This window comes from Rhinolophus sinicus, linkage group LG02, assembly GCF_036562045.2.
Source record: "Rhinolophus sinicus isolate RSC01 linkage group LG02, ASM3656204v1, whole genome shotgun sequence".
In the NCBI taxonomy this organism is placed as follows: domain Eukaryota; kingdom Metazoa; phylum Chordata; class Mammalia; order Chiroptera; family Rhinolophidae; genus Rhinolophus; species Rhinolophus sinicus.
The window spans coordinates 79,014,671-79,036,286 of record NC_133752.1 but is presented as its reverse complement, the minus strand read 5'-3'; the positions used below and the strand labels follow the sequence as shown (position 1 = coordinate 79,036,286).

General features: G+C 37.8%; 1 protein-coding gene across 4 annotated transcripts in view; it reads left to right on the top strand.

Moving 5' to 3' along the window:
- Window positions 1-21,293, top strand: part of TXK (TXK tyrosine kinase) — a 52,473-nt gene extending 31,180 nt beyond the window's left edge. For all 4 annotated transcript variants that reach the window (XM_074324646.1, XM_019741062.2, XM_019741063.2 and 1 more), the window contains 8 exons: window positions 668-795; window positions 2,194-2,268; window positions 4,755-4,926; window positions 8,756-8,972; window positions 9,981-10,045; window positions 12,205-12,323; window positions 13,834-13,991; window positions 17,524-21,293. In XM_074324646.1, the coding sequence (XP_074180747.1) occupies window positions 668-795; window positions 2,194-2,268; window positions 4,755-4,926; window positions 8,756-8,972; window positions 9,981-10,045; window positions 12,205-12,323; window positions 13,834-13,991; window positions 17,524-17,592 (1,003 nt within the window). In that variant the 3' untranslated portion in view covers window positions 17,593-21,293. The remainder of the gene's footprint in view (window positions 1-667; window positions 796-2,193; window positions 2,269-4,754; window positions 4,927-8,755; window positions 8,973-9,980; window positions 10,046-12,204; window positions 12,324-13,833; window positions 13,992-17,523) is intronic.
- Window positions 21,294-21,616: the final 323 nt, after the last annotated feature.

Sequence of the window (21,616 nt, the reverse complement as noted above, 5' to 3'; positions counted from 1 at the left end):
TTGGTCCATCCTGGAGTTTATCTCCAGAGAGTTATCCTGCACTCAGAAAGTTTCCTGTGTCTTTCTGCCTGAGGTTGTTCTCTGGATGAGAAAACTTGTGATCTCCATGGCAAGGCTGGAAGTGCCTGAGAAGTAGCATCCTAGGAACAATCCTCTGTCAGGAATGGGGACTGGATAAGCACCTCAGCTTCTTTGCACTTTCGTGGGACAGTTCTGGAATGTGTTCCACAGTCTCTTGTAGCATTCTGAAGGGATTAAGATATAGCTGTCCATAGCAAACTTGCTCATCAATACCCCCTATATTGGTTTTCCTCCCTTTGATTCACATCTCTTATACCCCTCATAGTGCATTTGTTCATTTACTTATCCAGTACCTGATATTCAGTAAATACTTATGTGTCCATTCTGAGCTCTGCATTTCTGGACACTAGACTTGTCAGCTAGACAACTTTGGCTGAAGTTATTTTTGAATCTAAGGCCCCAATAACGCAGCTGAGGAATTTTCCTGGGATGGGGAGACACCCATTTAATTTAATCCAATCCTTTCTTCAGTGTGTAGTGCTGCTAGGATGAGAGTTTTAGAGGTGGAGTCCTGTTGCCTAATGAATTGACTTAGTTTCAAAGTGATCTTTTGCTTGTTGACTAATTCATATTTTATTGATTGTAGAACTTCGGAGGCTACCATCAAACATTACCAGATTAAAAGGAAAGACTCAGGACAGTGGTATGTGGCTGAAAAACACCTCTTTCAATCAATCCCTGACTTGATCTGGTATCACCAGCACAATGCAGCCGGTAAGTCGGGAACTTCAGGCTGGGTGAATAGAGTCAGGGAGCCAGGCCCTAGATGGAAAATGCATCTTTGGTCTCAGACACTTAACAGAAGCAAATATTCCCATGAAAATGTTTTTAAGAGCTTGAAATACAACCTGCTTCTGAACAATCCTCCTCCTCATTGATACTTCTTTGTTTTTCTAGTTGAGGGCAAGAGGGAGGTCGAGTTTTCATAATTCTGCCACGTTAGAAAAATGATAGATGACAGAGAAGCAAAAGGTCATTTAGTCATTATGCATTTGTTTTTGAAATTTACATAGGGCTAAATGTAATAGGATTTCAAATGTTCTAAATAATCATGCTTCCTTCTCTTTGCTCCCATAAATTTTCTCTCTACTTTAGATAATTATAATAGAAAATTACCCTTAAACCTTTCACTATCTGTTCTTTCTTGTTTTGAGAACAGAAAAATGTACACAGGACGCAGCCTTTCATGGTTACATTTTGGTCTAAATATACCAGAGGCATATCGAATCCCCTTCCCCAGCTGTTGTTTGCAATAACTGCTATTTGTGCAAACCTATCATCTGTGGAAAGATATAGGATTCCAGAATGTTCCACCACAATTACAATCACATCGCTGGCCTTTAGCCCTCACCCAATCTGTGCTGGACCACTCTGAGCCCATGGGGAAATCCTCTCACCTCTGCATTATAGAATTTGGTACTCTCTGTAACTTTTCATATTGTTTTGACTTTTGTCATTCAGTACCATGTAAGATTTCTCTCATGAAAAATTGTGCTGACAAAAAAAAAATCTCTTTTGGAATTTGGCCATTTTTTCCATTACATTGGTTCTAAATGTTAGGAATAAATCTAAGGAAAATTATATCTACTATGAGTCCACATGGATATTCCAGATAACCAAGAGAGGTTGATTAGAGACAAAGTGACCACATGTCTGAGTGGGGTCAGGGAGGATATGCTTGTGGCTAGATAGAAACCTTTTGTCTCTGGAGACCAGTTCTGAGTTTTCCCTTCACACTCTTCTTTCCTCTTCCTTCAAAGACAAAATTTAAGAAACAGCGTGGTTATGGTGGTAAAGTTAAAAAAAATACTGAGGTATGTCAGGATGTGCTGATGTGAAAAGATGTTAGTGATAAGTTTGTTTAGTAAAAAAAAAAGTACAAAGAAATATATTTATACTCCCACTTTTGAAAAAAATACACATTCATACGTATATGTGTGCATAGAAAAACTGTTGACAATTAGGTAATACTTTTTAAACTAATAAGATTATAACAGACTACAAACTGTTAATGTTCACCTCTGGGGAATGAGACTGAGGGTATGGGAAGTTTTTTTTTTTCCTTTTATATTAGCAACTAGGCTTGAAATGCCGATTTCTCTTTCTCCTTAGGTCTCATGACCCGTCTCCGCTACCCAGTTGGTCTGATGGGCAGTTGTTTGCCAGCCACAGCTGGTTTTAGCTATGGTAAAGTATGCACATGTGCTTAAGCAAAATATCAATCCATAAAGCATTTACCCCAAGTTCCCTCTATGTTCTTTACATTCTCAGCTCTTTGGAGATGTCTATCTAGATTCATTTCTTCCAAAGTTTAAATCCCCCTTCTCAGATATTTAAATATATGCATCTCATAAGAGCAATTTAAACTTTTAGTGAAAATGTTTCACTTTTACTTCAGATTTCATTATACGTTATTAGGAGCCCTTTTGATAAACAACACTTCTTTTTATTTGAATGCTTGGGCTATTGCTCTTTGGTTACATGGGTGGTTGGGAAATGACTGCTCCCCAGGAGAACCTTGTAAAATGAGCTGCTAAAGGTGTCTTCTTTACCTTTTTCCAAATATAACTTGTACAAAATTTGACTTGAACTATTTTCTAGCAAATGTGTTTGCAAATCTGTGAGAATACATAAGAGCAAAAGAATCCTGTTATCTAATTTGATGACACTTTACTCCCTCAAATTTCTCTCATTAGTGGGACTCAGAATATACTGGAAAAAATGATAACACAATTATATGTATAACTGGTAACCAGGACTCATGGTCTCTATGTAAATTGGGATGGCAGGTGATTTCAGGTGTTATGGGTGCCTGCATTATTGCTCTGTTCCATAAATTCTATATATAATAAAAGTTCCACCATTAGCAATTTATTTAAGTTAAACATGGTCCTATTTAATTTTTCAAAAGTAAACTTCTCAATTTTTTTTGCCATCCAGAACAGTGCACAACACAGCTATAGCTCTATAGCTTTGCCTGGTTTTGACTATATGAATAGAATTGGACACCGAGCATTCTTTTATGTCTGGCTTCTTTCTCTCATCATTCCATCTGTCAATTCTCCCATGGTGTTGGGTGTGGTTGGTTCATTTTCATTGTGGTGTGATGCTGCATTGCGTGATTATGTCACAGTCTTTTTTAGACGGCCATTTAGATTGTAACCAGTTTTTGTCTCTTATAAATAATATTGTTATACACATTCTTGTATGTCTTTTGATGAAGTTCAGTATACCTTTATGCTCCAATGTTGGATATATACTTAAGAGTAAAATTTCTGGGTAATAGGACATGCACTTAGGTATTGTCAGTTTTCCAAAGAGCTTAACCAAATTACATTTCCATCAACAGTGTTTCGAGTTCCAGCATCTCCACACCTTTGCCCTTGGCAATAGCTGGTATTCTTGTGGCTCGTTTGTTTTTTCGTTTTTTCTTGTTTTGTTTTGTTTTGTTTCCACTTTAGCCAATCTGGACAGTGTGTAGTGGTATCTCATTATGGTTTAAATTTGCAGTTCCCTGATGACTAATTATGGTTTAGTGGCCATTTGGGTTTTCTTTTTTGTGAGAGCGTATTCTATTCAAAAATTTTAACCCTTAAAAATAGGATTATCTGCCTTTTTATAATTGATTTATTTATATTCCGAATAGGAATTCTTTGTTGGTTAAATATTTTAGAAATATCTTCTCACAGTCTGTGACTTACCTTTTCACTGTCTTAATAGGGTATATTTGCTGAATAGAATTTTTATGATGCATAATTTATCAATATTTTCCTTTACGGTTATATTCTGCTGAATAAATCGATGCCAATCCCAAGGTCATGAATGTGTTCTCCCATGTTACTTTTAAAACACACCCACTATTGGGAGGGGGAATACTTGGCAAAGCTGGTACAAAGGGGACATCAGCCCTTACAATTCTCTTAAATGCATTATTATTATAAAGTTCCAGTAGATGGTAGTGTTGCTATATGAAAGGAGATAAGGAAAAGTTAAGATTTGATACTTCTCAGAGTTTTCAAGTGGGTGCTTTTAAAAACAGTTTTTTCTCCCTGAATTATTTCTATAAGATGAGAAATATACACTAATGCAAATTTCACTTCAAACATACACTTAGATATATGTGAGTTAGAATCCTAACACTGGGCATATTTACTTAGATGAATTGATTAGACTTTTCCCTAAGAAGGAGAATTTTCCAAGGAAGAAAAGCGCCTTTAGGAATGGGAGTGGGCAGTAGAAGGAACTGAAATGGGGGGCGGGGGGGGAGGGGAGGAAGGGCCCAAATTTTATCTGCCTCACAAATTTACTCACCAGGATGAAAACAGAAGGGATGTAAATATTTTATGTCTCATGTCTAATTTTGGTAGGTTTAGTTTAGAAAGGCACAGAACTGTGTTTCATCATGGGTCTCTGTGGAAAAAGAAAATCATGTTTTGATATCCATAATTCTCTCCAAGTGTAAAGTTTGTATTTTTAAACTTGAATTCTGGAATTTCACATTTAAGTCACAATGAGTGTATTAAAAATGGTTACAGGTCCTCTCCCCTCATATATAAATTTTTAAAACTCTCTGTAAAGAAGAGAACAGGTCTAGATAATTCCTAAATCTTTTCTAGCTGTAACATTTTAACATGCTTTTATCTACTTATAACATGGATGTTTTTGCTTTTCAGAAAAGTGGGAGATAGATCCATCTGAGTTGGCTTTTGTAAAGGAGATTGGAAGCGGACAGTTCGGGGTGGTCCATTTAGGTGAATGGAGAGCACACATCCAGGTAGCTATCAAAGCCATCAATGAAGGCGCCATGTCTGAAGAGGATTTCACTGAAGAGGCTAAAGTGATGACGTAAGTAGAAACAATACCCAGATACATATCTTACCACATCCTGGTGTCATGGAAAGAAAGTAGATTTTGGAGTTCGTGACACCTGGATTTGTCATAACTCTTCCCAAGCTAGTTGTGCACCCCGGGCAAATTATTTAATCGCTAAGTGCCCTGAGTGAGTTATTTCACTTTTCTGAGCCTCTATTTCCTCACCTGTAAAATGGGGATAACAATACATACCTCACTGCATCAACATGTGAATTAAATTAAATAAGTCTAGGAAAGTGACAAACATGGGTTCTTTTCAGTTCAATAGTAGGTGTGTAGTGAGTGCACTTATTTTTTTCCTTTTCCCAGAAGCAAAAATGTTGACTTTGTCTAAATAGTAATGTAAGGATAAAGTATTTGCTTTCAGAGGATTTAAGAATCCTGAGCTCTAACAGAAGTGGCTCTTTGTAGACCATTGGACACTGCTCTTCACTTCTGTGATTTCCCAGGTTAACATTTTGGCTCAGTTGAACCTGGGCTTTGGTTTCCGTCTGTAATCTGGCGCAGACAAAGGCAGGCCAATAATATCACACAAATCAAATCAACATTCTTTAAGTATTTGTTCAGTATTTACTTAGATGAGTAGCAAAGTGATGAAGAAAGAAAACCCAGGTGGCATTACCTAGATTCTATTTTATTATCCAAAGCCATTTACTTCTGTTCCAAACTTGCAGACTTCAATTGAAAAAACAAACAAATGAAAAAAACCAGATGTGATTAAGTGGACCCATTCTCCTTTGAAGGCAGAGCAATGCTGTCTGTTGGGCCTCTCAACCCATACCCAAGGGTCCTATCAAAATGTTCTTTGCAGCGGGCGGCCAGTTGGCTCAGTTGGTTAGAGTGCAGTGCTCGTAATGGTGGTGGGGATCCCCGTGTGGACCCCTGTGTGCTATGCTCTCCACAACTGGATTGAAACAACTACTTGACTTGAAGCTGATGGGTCCTGGGAAAACACAAATAAATAAAAGTTGTTTTTTAAAAATGTTCTTTCCATCCACTTACAATAAAGTGAATTTCAAGGGAAGTTATCATAAACACAGTTTTCCAGTGACATCAGCTTCCCAAAGATGTTTTTGTGCCCCTAGTTTACCCAAGGCACCTAGCTATCTGTCTGGCCTTTTCTCCTTGATACAATTTGCATTAGACCATGGTTTCCTGTATCTAAAGGAGAGACAAAAATTATATTCCTGTGTGTTGGATTAAATAGGCATAATAAGAAAAGAAAGAATGGGAGACATGTGATTCACTGAAAGGTGAAGTCATATTGGAATTCCTACCCTGTTTTCCTGAAAATAAAACCTAGCCAGACAATCAGCTTTAATGCGTCTTTTGGAGCAAAAATTAATATAAGACCCGGTTTTATATTATATTAATTATATTATATTATATTATATCTGGTCTTATATTATTGAAAATAAGACCAGGTCTTATATTAATTTTTGCTCCAAAAGATGCATTAGAGCTGATTGTTTCGCTAGGTCTTATTTTCGGGGAAAAACGGTATCAAACAAGAAAGAATTAGAGTTGCTAATGTCATGGCGAGGGGATTTTTGAAAGGTTCAAACCTGATTGGGCATTTTGGGTCAGGATTTTTGAGGATGATATTTTGAGGACAATGGAAGATGCATGGAGTGTGAGGAATAGAAATAATTCTTGGTGATTTATGGAGGCAGGAATGAAGCTAAGGGCTTACTTATTCTTAAATCAGTTCTGATGGATATGATGTGTTCTTGGATTTGAATATAGGTGAATTTTTTGAAAATGGGGCTGGAGAAATTCCTTTTTAACTTCTAACTGTGGAATGTGAGTACATTTGGCTTTAAAAAATTAAATAGCTGATACACATGGAGCTGTACCTGTCAAGCATATACAGCTTGGTTATATACAGATTATGTTGTGTATATACATATTATATTGGCAATATACATATTACCTCCACTTTGTCTGTAGTTTAAATGTCACCTTCTTCAGGACATCTTCCCTGTTTAATTGACATACCCACCTCCAAATGCTTTCTATTGTATGACTTTGTGTTAGTGCCATCAAAGCACTTGTCACTCCCCAAAACTTCATGAGTATTTGTTTTGTTTCTCCTCCACTAGAATGTAAGCTCCATAATAATAGGACCTATTTTTCTCTCTTCTACAAACTGGTGAGTGCCTAAAATGATGACGAGCATGTAGTTGGTATTCAAAAACTATGTGTGGATTATTGAATGAGTTGATGAATCCTCACCATAATTCTATGATATAGGTTTTATGAAGATCCCAATTTTATAGACGAGAAAAAGGAAACTTTGCAAACTTACCTAACTTGCCTACAGTCCTAAAACAAAACACTGGTAGAATTTCTAATTGAAATCAGAACTATGAACTGTTTGGGCACAAGGCCACAATCTTAACTAATGTAATAATGTAATGTAACAATCAACAAATATTTACTGGGCAACTACTATATGTCAGATCTTATAGTAGTTGCCACAACTGTTAACCAAAATTGTTGTCAGCTTGTGCAGCTTTTCCAGTGCAGTAGAAACAACTTCCAATCTCTGCTGTGCACTATATTTCGAGAGGTAGTCTAAATTGGGGGGCCTGTACTCATGGGGTTTCCAGAGCATCTGCTAAAGATGATTGAGAAGAATGAAATAAAACCAGGTTTCCCTCTTAGACAACTTCAGCTCATCAAACCCCATTAAATTTAAAAATTTTATCTGTATATAGTTTTTAGTTTTTATAGTATATTCACATATATGATCTCATTTAATGTTCCCTGGAAGGAAGAAGGACAGATTTTATTATTCCCATTTCATATGTGAAAAAAAAACTGAGGCTTGGAAAGTTTAAATAAGTTGCCCCTGGTCAGGCAACCAATAAGAGGTAAAATAACAACTTGAGTTCAGCTCTTTTGATTAGAAGTATTACATTTTCTTTAAATTATTACAATATTGCATTGCTTTTAAGAGATTCTTCATTTTAGTTGTTGAACTATGGGTTTGTAAGAGTATCTCTGGATGTAGCATATTAGTAGCAGTGCATTATACTGAGATGTATGAATAAATTATATTTATAATTATAAAAAACTATATGTATAAATAATTTTAATTTCTCTAAGAACTTTTTCACTGTGTCTCATTTCAGTCTATTCATTATTTATACATCATCGTATCTTCTAAAATATGTTAGATTTTGAAAGAAAAGATTTAACCTTATAAATTCATATTACACAGAAATGAATAAATTAAAAACTGAGAACACCCCTATTTTCTTGCCTCTACTTCCCTAAGTGTTTTTCTCCAGGGGTAGTTAATATGTATAATAAAAATTGTTAGTTGGTCTCCTAACCCTTATTACTTAAATATAATTTAAGTAATTTTTATTATTTAGTTTTCTTTTTTATATGCATCAATCGCTCTTTCTTCCCTTCTGTCTGTCCAGAAGTTTTGTCTGAGCAGCTACCGTTAGGAAGGTTGAAACTCAAGGAACAGGAATAAAATCACAAGACCTGGGCAAGGAGTAAGAGTAATGAGGAAGCAAAAGGCTTACAAAATGGAAAGTAGAAAAACCAGAATATGGGGCATGTAATCTTTAGTCTCTACAACAATTTAGGCCGTTCTACTAAAAGTCTTAATCCTACTTTCTCAACGCATAAAGAGGAAAGGAAACTGCTCTATTTTCTCTGTGGTTGGGTTAATTTTTATCAGATTTTGATGAAAATTGTATAGATAATAATTAATAACCAGCTGAGTCCAATCACTTTAAAGTGCAAAAGCGGTTCTGCTGACTGGTGTGTTTTTCATCAACAGGAAATTATCTCATTCGAGGCTAGTTCAGCTTTATGGAGTGTGTGTACGGAAGAAGCCCCTTTACATTGTGACGGAGTTTATGGAAAATGGCTGCCTGCTTAACTATCTCAGAGAGAGAAAAGGAAAGCTTAGGAAGGAAATGCTGCTGAGCATGTGCCAGGATATATGTGAAGGAATGGAGTATTTGGAGAGAAACTGCTTTATTCATAGGGATTTAGTAAGTATGGAGATAAATTCTATCAAACCATTGTCCTACATGAGGCTAACTAATGAAATCAATAATTTTCTCGACTAGGTTGACTGAAAATGGATTGTTAAAGCATCAAATAGATTGTCTCAGCATTATTGTATAGTACGACAGTTCACTGTGGTAATTTTAAGAAATGTGAAAATATTGTAAATAATTATATTCAATGAGATGTAAGTTTTGAAATACAATACAATGCCTTAACTTTTTTTTTCTTTTTTTTTTTTTTAAAGATTTTATTGGGGAAGAGGAATAGGACTTTATTGGGGAACAGTGTGTATTTCCAGGACTTTTTCCAAGTCAAGTTGTTGTCCTTTCAATCTTAGTTGTGGAGGGCACAGCTCAGCTCCAGGTCCAGTTGCCATTATTAGTTGCAGGGGGCACAGTCCACCATCCCTTGTGGGAGTTGAACTGGCAACCTTGTGGTTGAGAGCCCACTGGCTCATGTGGTAATCAAACTGGCAGCCTTGGGCATTAGGCGCACGGAGCACCAACATCCTGAGCCACCAGGCCAGCCCCACAATGTGTTAACTTTTATTAGCAATTAATAGATCTTAAAGGTATATAACGATTATCCCTATTTGTCGTGTATATTGGGATTCCTTCTTTTTCTTTACTATAAGTTAATATACCCTATTTTTATGTCAAGATTCATAGTTTGTCACCTCTTAATCCTCATTAAGATTGACTTAATCTTCATATTTATCAAGAATACTTTTTGAGAAAGATTAAAATCTTAAAAAGGAAAAACATTACAATTTATTTTTGTTGTTGTTATTTCTTTGAAGAAGCTTTAAAATCCTCCATGTGAGGGCAGATATATTGAATCATATATATCATTGACAGGTGTCACCATAAAAATAACATTGCTACCCATACAGAGAAGTAGTGTGGGAACCCAAATAAACTAAGGAAAAGGAGAGTAGATACTCTTGAAAGAAATTATATTCAAACTTATGTTCTTTCCTTCTTTCATAGGCAGCAAGGAATTGTTTGGTCAGTTCCACAAATATAGTAAAAATTTCGGACTTTGGAATGACAAGGTACATGATATATTTTTTTGTTGTTGCTTGCTCATAAGAGGGAGTCTTACATTTGTCTGCTGACAAACTGAAAGATGTTATTGACTTTGCTTTTTCCTCTGTTAATGTGTTAATGCGGTTGTATGGCCTGCTGACCCACTTTGAATTTTAGGACATGCAGCAATTTTAGGTGTGAGGTAAACGGATACTGTGGGCTATTCTGATCTTCCTTCAGATCATTGTTAATAAAACTGTGGCATATCTTAAAATTTTTATTATTTATTTAAAAATAATTTCTCAGTCTACTTATTTGTGTAAGAGTAAGAAAAAAGTTTTGCTGATTTATCCTTGGCTGGCTGGCCACACAGGTGGCCAATGACTCAACCAAAATTTCTATCTACAAAATTCCTTCATATCTGGCATTCTCTATGATTAGAAAACTCCATGGGGTGATCTAAGTTCCCATTTACGTGGATACATCCACAGCTTTTTGTTTTCTGCAATCTTTCTGCCTTTCTTGGGCCTCCACCTGGGAAAGAGGACACAGGTTCTGTTTTGCTCTTGAATCTCATCAACCTGTTGTGGGGAAGTGGGGCCTTCTTTCCCTGCTGCGTGACTGGGGTGGCTCCTGTCTGGTGCAGGGTCAAGACCCTGCATCAGCTGCTCACTAACGTCTCACACTCCTTCCCTTTCCCTTCTATTTACCCTCACTTCTCAGCTTAAGCAACCTTTTTTCTAGAGGCATGGATGGATGAATGGTGGTGGTGGTGGCAAGGAGAGCTCACTCTTATTCAGGAGCCATTCTCCCAAATACTTTGTTAATAATTCAGTCTTTCTCCTTCTCTGGAAAGCCTAGACTTTTGAAACTCAAAAGCTATGAAAAATGGCTCTTTCCTTTTTGTTTTCTCTCATTCGTTCTTTCCCCTAGTAGAATGACCTCTGGTTCAATAAAGAGAGCTGAAAGGTGAGGTGAGGTAGGGTATGAGAACAAAAGTAGAAGTGTGGGGAAGCATTAATAAATAATTTAAAAATACTATTACTGCATACTCAAGGGGCTACATAGCACAAGTTAGCTATTATCTCTTCTCTTCAGATGGCCCACACTTGGATATATATTCCTGTATCCAATTCTAAAACAAGAGAGGCTTTAATTTTTTTTTGTTGTTATTTTTTTTAAAGGAGATAGTAGTTACTATTGATTTTTTTCCATATAGGGTCATTTTAATGCATTAGAGATTTTTCACATCAAATTTATTTATTTATTTATTTATTTATTTTTTAAGCTTTTTTAAAAGATTTTATTGGGGAAGGGGAACAGGACTTTATTGGGGGAACAGTGTGTACTTCCAGGACTTTTCTTCCAAGTCAAGTTGTTGTCCTTTCAATCTTAGTTGTGGAGGGCGCAGCTCAGCTCCAGGTCCAGTTGTTGTTACTAGTTGCAGGGGGCGCAGCCCACCATCCCTTGCGGGAGTCGAAAGGGCAACCTTGTGTTAGAGAGGATGCGCTCCAACCAACTGAGCCATCCGGGAGCTCAGCGGCAGCTCAGTTCAAGGTGCTGTGTTCAATCTTAGTTGCAGGGGGTGCTGCCCACCATCCCTTGTGGGACTTGAGGAATTGAACTGACAACCTTATGGTTGAGAGCCCATTGGCCCATGTGGGAATCGAACCGGCAGCTTTAGGAGTTAGGAGCATGGAGTTCTAACCGCCTGAGCCACCGGGCTGGCCCTCAAATTTATTATTTTCAAATATTTCCTCCCTTCTCTAGCCACAAAATATGCAAAAAGAAAGAAAATAAAGCATGTAATTTTGAATTTCTTCCTTTCCATTAGATGTTTATCTTTTAGTTCCTTTTTATAACCTTGGCTGTTAGGCCATTCAGCATGCTTCTTTGCAGAATCGAGAATTTGTCGTAACTAACGTCATCAGTAGGGTATGTTTCAGACTGAAGAATTGCTATGGTTTTCTGAGACCCCCTCCCCCAAATAAACACAATTGAGGCGTGGTTTAGAGAAGAAACACTATAAGGGCTACTTTCCCACTTTGACAACAAAAAAGAGAAGGTATATAGAACCTTTCTGGAATAACTAACTGCCTTTTAAGACTGAATTAACTAAAAGGACTTGAAATAAACAGAACTTGGAGGTAATTAATGCAATCTACTCTGACTATGATGACCTTAGGTATGTTTTGGATGATGAGTATATCAGTTCTTCCGGAGCCAAGTTCCCAGTCAAGTGGTCCCCTCCAGAAGTTTTCCATTTCAACAAGTACAGCAGCAAATCTGATGTCTGGTCATTTGGTGAGTGAATTTGGTATTCATTTGATGGAACTTAGTGTCATAAAATAGGCCAATATCTTTTTACTTTGACTTTTTAATATGATGTATATTTTAAAAAAGTCTTCTTATAACTGTGCTTCTATCTACGTATTGTAAATGCATCCAGACTTTCTTTGGCAACTGCTGTCATATACCTTCTTACATAAGTCTGTCTTCTGGATCTTTTCTTTTCCTGTTGAGCACTTGCTATAAAACCATAACAAAGAGTCTACTGATCTAGAGAACAAACTCAGCCAACTTTTCCACACCACAGAGACTTGCAAGGAAAAATGATCTTACAGTGTTATTGAATTTTGAATGTAATTAATAAACTTCATTGTCTAACTACTAAGCAATGTCACCTAATTTACTCATCACCTTCAAATTTTGTGGGATTTAGACATAGGCCTCCTTGGGATCTGTCAATTGATATTTATATTGGGTAATGTTCTTCATTGAGAAAGAAGACCCTGTTGACCCATGTCCAATGGAATTTGTTTTTCTAATTGATTTTCAAAAAGTGGCAACAAATGTGCGATTATCTGTTCTCATCCAGACCCTTCCTGAATGGCTTCTTGGGTTTGGAAAGACAGCTGCACACTCAGAAGGGTGTGCATTTTATTGTCCACAATAAGGTTAGGCTTGTATATTGAACTTATTAGCTCTCCACTGGCATGTGTTAGTCTGGGCAGATGACATTTTAGGATCTACTGGAGAGCAGTTATGAGACCAGTGGATAGTAACACAAGGAGCTTATCAAATGGTTGCAGAACAATTAGAACTTCTTAAGTTTTATCTGACCACTTGTCTCTCTTCCCCACTGGGCAGTGAGCTTTAGAGCACATGAACTGGTCTCATTCTTAAGAATCCTCTGGCTCTAGCATAGGCCTGGTGTCTAAGCAATACTTAATATATATTTGTAGAATAAATGAATAATTAAATTAAGTCAAATTGGGAGCCTTGAAGAAGTTTCACGCATCAATTAATCAATTATTGATTACTGAACACCTACTTCTATACAAAGCCCTTGCTATATATTCTGGGGCTCCACCCAGCAGTCTAACTTTCGGTGGGGGGAAGGGAACATATGCCATCTACTGGCTGGTAGACTCTTGGTCTTAGTGGGCAGCAGAGCCTCACACAATTCCATCATTTTCTGTGGAATGGCAAAAAGGTTTATTGATTTCAGGGTGTGGGAACATGAGCATACTTCAAAATGAGATTTCTGCCAGCATTTACTTCCAATAGGGAGACAGGCAACACCAAAGGAAAAGGAAAGGCATTGTTTTCACTTAGAATATTTTCAGATTACAGGCCTATTCAAAAACTAAAATGCACGTGGTCTTCTTCCTACATAGAAGTGCTCTCATTCTGGATGATTATAACTTAAAGTCTGGAAGAGGAAAATAATGCCTTGTAGTTTGAAATAGTTCTTTCCGTTCCAATTAACTATTTCTCTCTAACCTCCGGTTTTCATGCATTTTATTTGCAGGAGTTTTGATGTGGGAGGTTTTTACAGAAGGGAAGATGCCTTTTGAAAATAAGACAAATCTTCAAGTAGTGGAAGCCATTTCTAAAGGCTTCAGGCTGTACCGCCCTCACCTGGCACCAATGTCCATATATGAAGTCATGTACAGCTGCTGGCATGAGGTGAGTGTCCATTACTTCCCTGCAAAGGTTGGCAGTCCCAGCTTCTGAGAGCAGACCTGTTATCACAAACCTTAACCCAGGACTCCATCAAGGCAGGAAAAGGTGTCTGTTTCTTGGTAATGATCCCTGGGAGCCAAAAGTATTATTTCTATCTGAAATCCCCACTATAGATCATTAATCCATTTGTTTCTCACAATGGGCTTTCATCTGAGGAATTCAGGGCATTTTCTAAGTCTTATCTTTCTGAGGTTGGTTCCTGCAGAAACTCTTATTGTTAGGAAAGCCTCAGTGACCAGATGTTTTACTCCTTTTAAGAAATGGTGGGTGGAAACTAAGGGTGGAATCAGCTTTGTTAAATTGAAAGAGAAGGATGGTGTTTTTATTTACTTCACTCTAATCTGTCTTGCTTTTCCAAGGCTAAAAGTAATGGGTTTCATCTCTCTCCTGTGGCATTCAAGACTCCTGATGGAGAGATTAACCAGACTAGGAATAGAGGCAGAAAGTGTGCCAGGAACTTCTACTCAGGAAATTATCTCTTGGGAGCTCAGTTTCTCTTTTTCTTGAAATGCCAAGCTTAAAAATAAAACCAGAAGGTTTATGTCTCACGTCTGTCTTTTTTAGGCACTCACTCAACACACACCTCCCCTTTACATCAGACTGCCCTGTGACTTTGACAGCTCCTCTCTTTCCAGCTGACAGTTTCAGCCCAGAAAAACCACAGCTGGTTGAGGAGTTTCCTCTTGGCTAAAAAAGAAATAACTTGATTCCCAATCCACCAAAACTGGAAAATTCAATATTTCAAGAGTGATGTGGTTGTTCACATTCTAGAGAAGTATTAATTTCATAAAGCTACCTGTTGTAGGAAAATATTTTATGTGTGATTAACTGCTCTGCAAAGTATCTTGAAAGACATAAAAAAAAAAAGTTAAGCTGTTTGTAGCAAACAGCTGTCTTAAGAGCATCTTTGCATTAACAACGTAAATAGCTCAGGAATATATATTGTATATGAAGCAATATACATGTACATGTTCATGCAATAAAATGTTTACTGAAATTTTATATATCTGTGGAGAGGAGACAGAGAAGGAGGAGGGGTAATGGAATGCTGCTGGGAGGACCAAGTAAATGACGTCAGACTAAAATTACAATTGGAATATGGATTAAAACAATATTTTGGTTATGTTGATTCACCTGTTTGCAAAAGTTGATTTTGCCTACAACTTTTTTTTTAATTAAAATTTATTGGGGTGACAATGATTAATAAAATTATCTAGGTTTCAAGTGTACAATTCTATAATACAGCATCTATATATCACATTGTGTGTCCACCACCCAGAGTCAGTTCTTCTTCCATCACCATATATTTGACCCTATTTACCCTTTTCTACCCCCGCCCCCCACCCTCTGGTAACCACTAAACTATTGTCTGTATCTATGAGTTTTTGTTTCTCATTTGTTTGTCCTGTTCTTTTGTTGTTTTTGGTTTATATATGACATATCAGTTAAATCATATGGTTCTCTGCTTTTTCTGTCTGACTTATTTCGCTTAGCGTTATAATCTCAAGATCCATCCATGTTGTTACAAATGGTCCTATTTCATCTTTTCTTACCACCAAATAGTATTCCATTGTGTATATATATACCACAACTTCTTTATCCATTCATCTATCGAAGGCCATTTTGGTTGTTTCCATGTCTTGGCCACCGTAAATGAACATTGGAGCACACTGTCTTTATGAATAAATGTTTTCAGATTTTTTGGGTAGATACCCAGGAGAGGGATTGCTGGATCATACGGTAATTCTATTTTTAATTTCTTGAGGAACCTCCACACTGCCTTCCATAGTGGCTGCACCAGTCTGCATTCCCACCAACAGTGTATGAGAATTTCTTTTTCTTCACAGCCTCTCCAACACTTGTTGTATTTGTCTTGTTGATGATAGCCATTCTGACTGAGGTGAGGTGATAACTCATTGCAGTTTTTATTTGCATTTCTCTGATGGTTAGTGATGAGCATCTTTTCATATGTTTGTTGGCCATCTGTATGTCCTCTTTGGAGAAATGTCTATTCAGGTCCTCTGCCCATTTTTTAATTGGATTGTTTGGGGTTTTTTTGTTTTTGAGTTGTATGAGTTCCTTACATATTTTGGATATTAGCCCCTTATCGGAGGCATTGTTTGCAAATATCTTCTCCCATTCTGTTGGTTGCCTGTTTATTTTGCTGATGGTTTCTTTTGCTGTGCAGAAGCTTTTTAGTTTGATATAGTCCCATTCAAATTTTTTTTTTTTTTTTTAGCTTTTACTACCTTTGCCTTTGAGATCAGGTTCATAATATCCTCTTTGAACCCAAGGTCCATAAGTTTAGTACCTATGTTTTCCTCTATGCAGTTGATTGTTTCAGGTCTTATGTCTAGGTCTTTGATCCATTTTGAGTTAATTTTGGTACATGCTGACAGACAGCAGCCTAGTTTCACTCTTTGACACATGGCTTTCCACCTACAACTTTTTAAAGTAACCTAAAATCTCCAAGTACTTAGGCACCTCTAGATTCAAACGTGATTATAACAGCATTGATATACATGTCTCATAGGCGCTATTACCTACAGAACTTCAGCCCCTTCAAAAGTGTTACAATGTATTTTTGGAGCCTCAAGGAGGATTCTCATATGTGCTTACATCTTTTTCTGCTGTTATTTTTTTAATTTTGTTTTTTACTGTTCTTAAGCCACTAAGGATGGTATCTCCCCACTAACACTGCTGCCTGTGAGATTGTGGTTATCACGAGTAGTGCTATTTCCCATGGATTTCAAAGATGCCAACAGGGTCATCTCTTCTTCCTCATGGAGCCAAAGCCAAACTATATCCTGCTGTGAAATAGGAAAATGCTCCAATCCTTGGCTCAGTGGGCAGAGATTTTGTTGACTGAGCACAGCCTGTATTCCAGGTCCTGCAAAATTTCTCAGGAAAACCTCACTTTTGCTTTCTGACTGAAATCCTTCTTTCTACAGGGCATCAGGGGTAGTAAGCAGCTGGGGCTGAGCTCGGGGGCCTGGTACTCTAGATGCTCCCTCTCTCCCAGCTCTTCCTTTATCTCATGCATATGGAGTATCCAAATAGACCTCTGGAGCAGTGCTGTCCAGTAGAACTTTCTGTGATGATGGAAGCACATGTGCTATGTCTGTTCTGTCCAATATGATGATACCTGGTCATTTGCTGAAAACTTGAAAAGTGGCTGGTGTGACTGAGAACTAAATGTGAAAATATATTTAATTTTAATGAATTTAAATGAAAATAGCCACATGGAGCTAGTGTTTGCCGCTCCAGTCATTTTATTTTTGCAGTGCTCTCTACTCTTATATTTTCACCCTCATGCCTCACTTAACTGCCAGTCATGCCCTGTGTGTCAGTCAAGATGTCTTTCTCTGCCATCTGTGGAGAACCAGCCCGGATGCAGGTCCCTGCTGTCAAGTTCCAGAGCTAGTGTCTGAGTGAGTCTTCAGCTGAGCTGATCACCTCTGCTTCCCTTTTCCAGAAACCTAAAGGCCGCCCTACCTTTGCTGAGCTGCTGCGGGTTCTCACAGAGATTGCAGAAACCTGCTGACCTGAGTGGAATGTCAACTTAGAGGATCACGTTGCAAAACTGTCCCCAGAAGGAACCCTGTGTGTGGTCACTGATGGGGAATATCATCCTCTAGAGTTGCTGACTCTTGGAAACATTGCGAAGATCACAGTCTTTCCAAACTTTTTAAAATTTAAAAATATTCTAACAATAATTTGTCTACATGTGTTTGAGAGGAACTTCTAAACTCTTATTTTTCTGTAACATTCTTCATGGTCCTCATGTAAAGATGGGGAAAAAATGCTCCATAGCTGTCCTCACAGTGGCTGATGTTTCCAAGAATAGCCCTGAGAGCTCCTAAAGAGACATGAAAACCTGATCCTCTACAGGGCTGAGGACTTTCTTTCCTGAAGGAGTTACATTGTTTACGTCAGTGGTCCATGCATAGAAGATGAAAATAAATTCTTCCAACTCATGCAATAAAGGAGCCTCCCCTGCAGAATCTCCTGGTTTTGAACTGTACAGATCTTTATAGAGAAGGCACCTTTGCAAACTACATGAATGTGAGCATTCTGGAACTTTTATCGTCTTCCCTATGTTATTTAACACGTTGTTTTTGCACATATCTGATTATTTTGGAGACAGTTTCTTGTATTCCAGTTTTAAACACTGTTCTAGGAGATAACCAAAGTTCTTTGAACAGATCCTGGTGATATTTCCATTTCCAGTGATGTCCATCGTCAAAGGCAATTCAGAACCTGAATTTCAGTTCTAAGGTTTCACGCTTTGTGCAAGTGAAACGTGACAATTTAAGAAGGCTTATGTTGTCATAAAAATTACCTCCTGTGCCTTACCAGAACATGACTTGGTCTTTCCACAAGAAGAAGAGGAGGCAAAAACAAGATAACCACATGTTACATCAAGCTCCTTTATTTCTGAAGTGCAGGGTTTTGAATTCAAGATGCAGTTACTTGTAATCACAATTAAATTTCTCATGAACTGTTTGTAGGAATGATTGGAAATCGATCTTTATCATTCCGACTTCTTAGGAAGTACCATAGGAAGAAGGGTACAGCAAAAAGCACAAGTGTCATTCCTATGAGATTTAACAACAGGAGCCTATTATTTTTATACCATCTCACCCTGCATCATGGTTCTAGGGTAACTTGTTTTCTGATTCTCATTAGATTCTAAGTTACCACCTGTCAGTAGTTGGGACTTTTAAATCATATTTCCCCACTCCAGGAATGATATCTTTGAATATCAATAGTGCTCAATAAATGTGCCTTGAAATAATGAGCATCAGGCACAAGAAGAGCCTTGATGATTTAAGTGGTGGTCTCATAAATATTTGTCTGAGATTCTGTGCTGTTTCCGAGGCGATCACAGCCCTTTTCCTCATGGCTCTTGCTATGGGGAGGGAAGACAGAGGGCTCCTACTACTGAGACCATAGTTCAAGTAAAATGATGTGGAAGTCTAGTTCAAGAGGGCACGAGACTATTAAACAGGGAAAGTTAATCTTATAACAGTAAATAAAGTAGTGCCAATATATATAGTAAGATGTCTTTCTCAGGTTTTATTAAGCTTGGAAGTCCCCACACTCTCCCCCAAAATTAACAAACAAACACTGAAATGCTGGGACTGACGATAAAGCATCTGCCCACACTATCGATGCAATGCAGGTGACAGAGTAGGCAGCAAAGAGTGATACTCAGAGATAAGTCATCCCTGAGGTCGTATGGCAGCAGATGGCATTTCTGACAGCATGCATTGGTGACGGTAAGCAAGCGCTGTTCCTTTTGTTTTAACACTTCAGGAAAGTTTGAGCTACCAAATTAGGAACAGGAATACCTGGAGCTATCACCTACGTAACTGAGATGCAGATAATGTGTGAATGTGGAATGTCTATGGACAGAGATTCAGCATTCTCTGTCTAGCAAAAGAAAAAAAATTCTTTAAAGAGTAGTTGTACAACTTCTTCTGGAAGGGAACTAGGTTTTGCAACCAATCTTAGTGTTAGTTATTTATATGAGCTCTCTGTGGGTAGTTTAACTAGTTTAGGGTGAGGTAGTGCAATAGTAAAACAGCTTTGCATAAGAAATGGACAGGAAGTTTAGGGGGTGGTTACAGGTGAGACCCCTAAAAAGGAGAAGACAGGAAGTCAAAGCAAGGAGGGGAAGCTCAGAAAAAAAACAGAATTTGGAGGCCAAGCAGAAGATATAATCAGTGTAAATAACCATTTGACAAGAATAGCCAAAGGAAATTTTCTTTAATAAACTTATAATTGAAGTACAATACATGGTCCCACTATTGCATTGGCAACATGTTTGACTGTTACTCAAACCTAGCAGACACAATAACATTTAATCCAGCATTAAGTTTGCTTAGCTTTTTAGAAGGATTCAGGACAGGATAGAGAGTATGCACAGTCCTTCCGTCTCAATGGACGCCTACAAATTCTCCATGTGCATAGATGCTTGGGTTCCTCATCTGCCTAGAGAGTGTGTACATAGCTTAGTTCTCATAAAGTGAATACATCTGTGTAACTAACATTCAGGTCAAGAAATGGTGCATTCCAAAATTTCAGAATCCATTCTCATTCCTTATTTAAGTCATTAACCCAATAGCAGTCAATATGCTGACTTCCAACACCATGGATTAGTATCGGCTATTGTTGAATTTTCTGTAAATTGTAATCCTATGGTACACACTCTTTTGTGCCTGGCTTCTTTCACTTAATATGTTTCTTTGATTCATCCATGTTGTATATAGTTGTATTTCATTCATTTGCATTTCTGTATAGTCTTCCATTGTGTAATTATACTACAGATTATTTATCTATTCTATTCTTGATGGATATATGGATTGTTTCCAATTTTAGGTTATTAAGATCAGTGCTGCTATGAACATTTTTCTATACAGAAAACTTCTGTTAAGTATATACCTAGAAGGGGAATTGCAGGGCCCAAAATTGTGTGTCTGTTCAGCTTCTGTAAGTAGTGCCACAAAGTATTCCTAAGTGGATATAACCAAGGATACAACCAGCAGCAGTGTGTGAGTGTCCCAGCTGCTTCAGACCCTCAACGTTTGGAATTGTCTTGGCCATTACAATGACCACGGGATTTTTATGGGCGATGATGTCTCATACTCAACTTTAAGTTGTTCATTGAGCTGAGTGGCAATCTAATCTCTGTCCCCTACTCTTTGTTGCAAGCGTAGCAGTGTGTTACATATACCATTTAATATAAATAGCATTGGATAGGACTGAAGTGATTCTGGGTGCTACAAAAGGAAAACATTAGAGATATAGTGCAGAGTAGAGAAGGGGAATTTGACAGAAGCAAGAGTTTGGTTCTGGAGATATTATGAAAGATGTGGGTTTCCCATCATATGGGGGATGGATACAACACACACACACACACACACACACACACACACACACACACAGAGCTATTTGCATCTTTAATTTCTTTCCAAAGAGTGGGGTCCTTATTAAATGGAGGACCATGATTTGATGAGAAATTTGATAGGTTTGGCTGAACACATTTGGGGGTTAACACTGGAGACAGATACATTGCTTGACCTACTCATACAGAGAAACTGGAGAAGGGAGAGGAGGAAAGGAACTGATAAAAGATCTGGAGGGAGAACTTGGGGAAGCAGAAATGTCTTATCTTAGGTTGAGGTCACCATCCCATCCCCATTACCCCCAGCTATTCAATAAAGCCAGTTGGTTCATGAATCTATGTTTGAATGGATTTTACTTTGTGTGTGGGAAATGTACATGTATCTTTCACATCTGGTTCCACATGGCACAGGGCAGAGGTCATAGGAAATGTGAAGAAACCTGAGAAACACAAGAAGCTCTAAGCACATTTGCCCCCTGAAAATTTGTCTAAATCTTGGAGAAAGCTTTGGTTATGTATCAGATGTGCAATTGCTACACTGAGGATAGGATGGAGGGTGTTCCAGCCAATTTCACTTAATTTTGAGGTTAGAAAGAACCTCAGCTAACATCTGGGTTACAGCTGCTTAACTTCCCAGCACTGGATAACTGGGAGAATC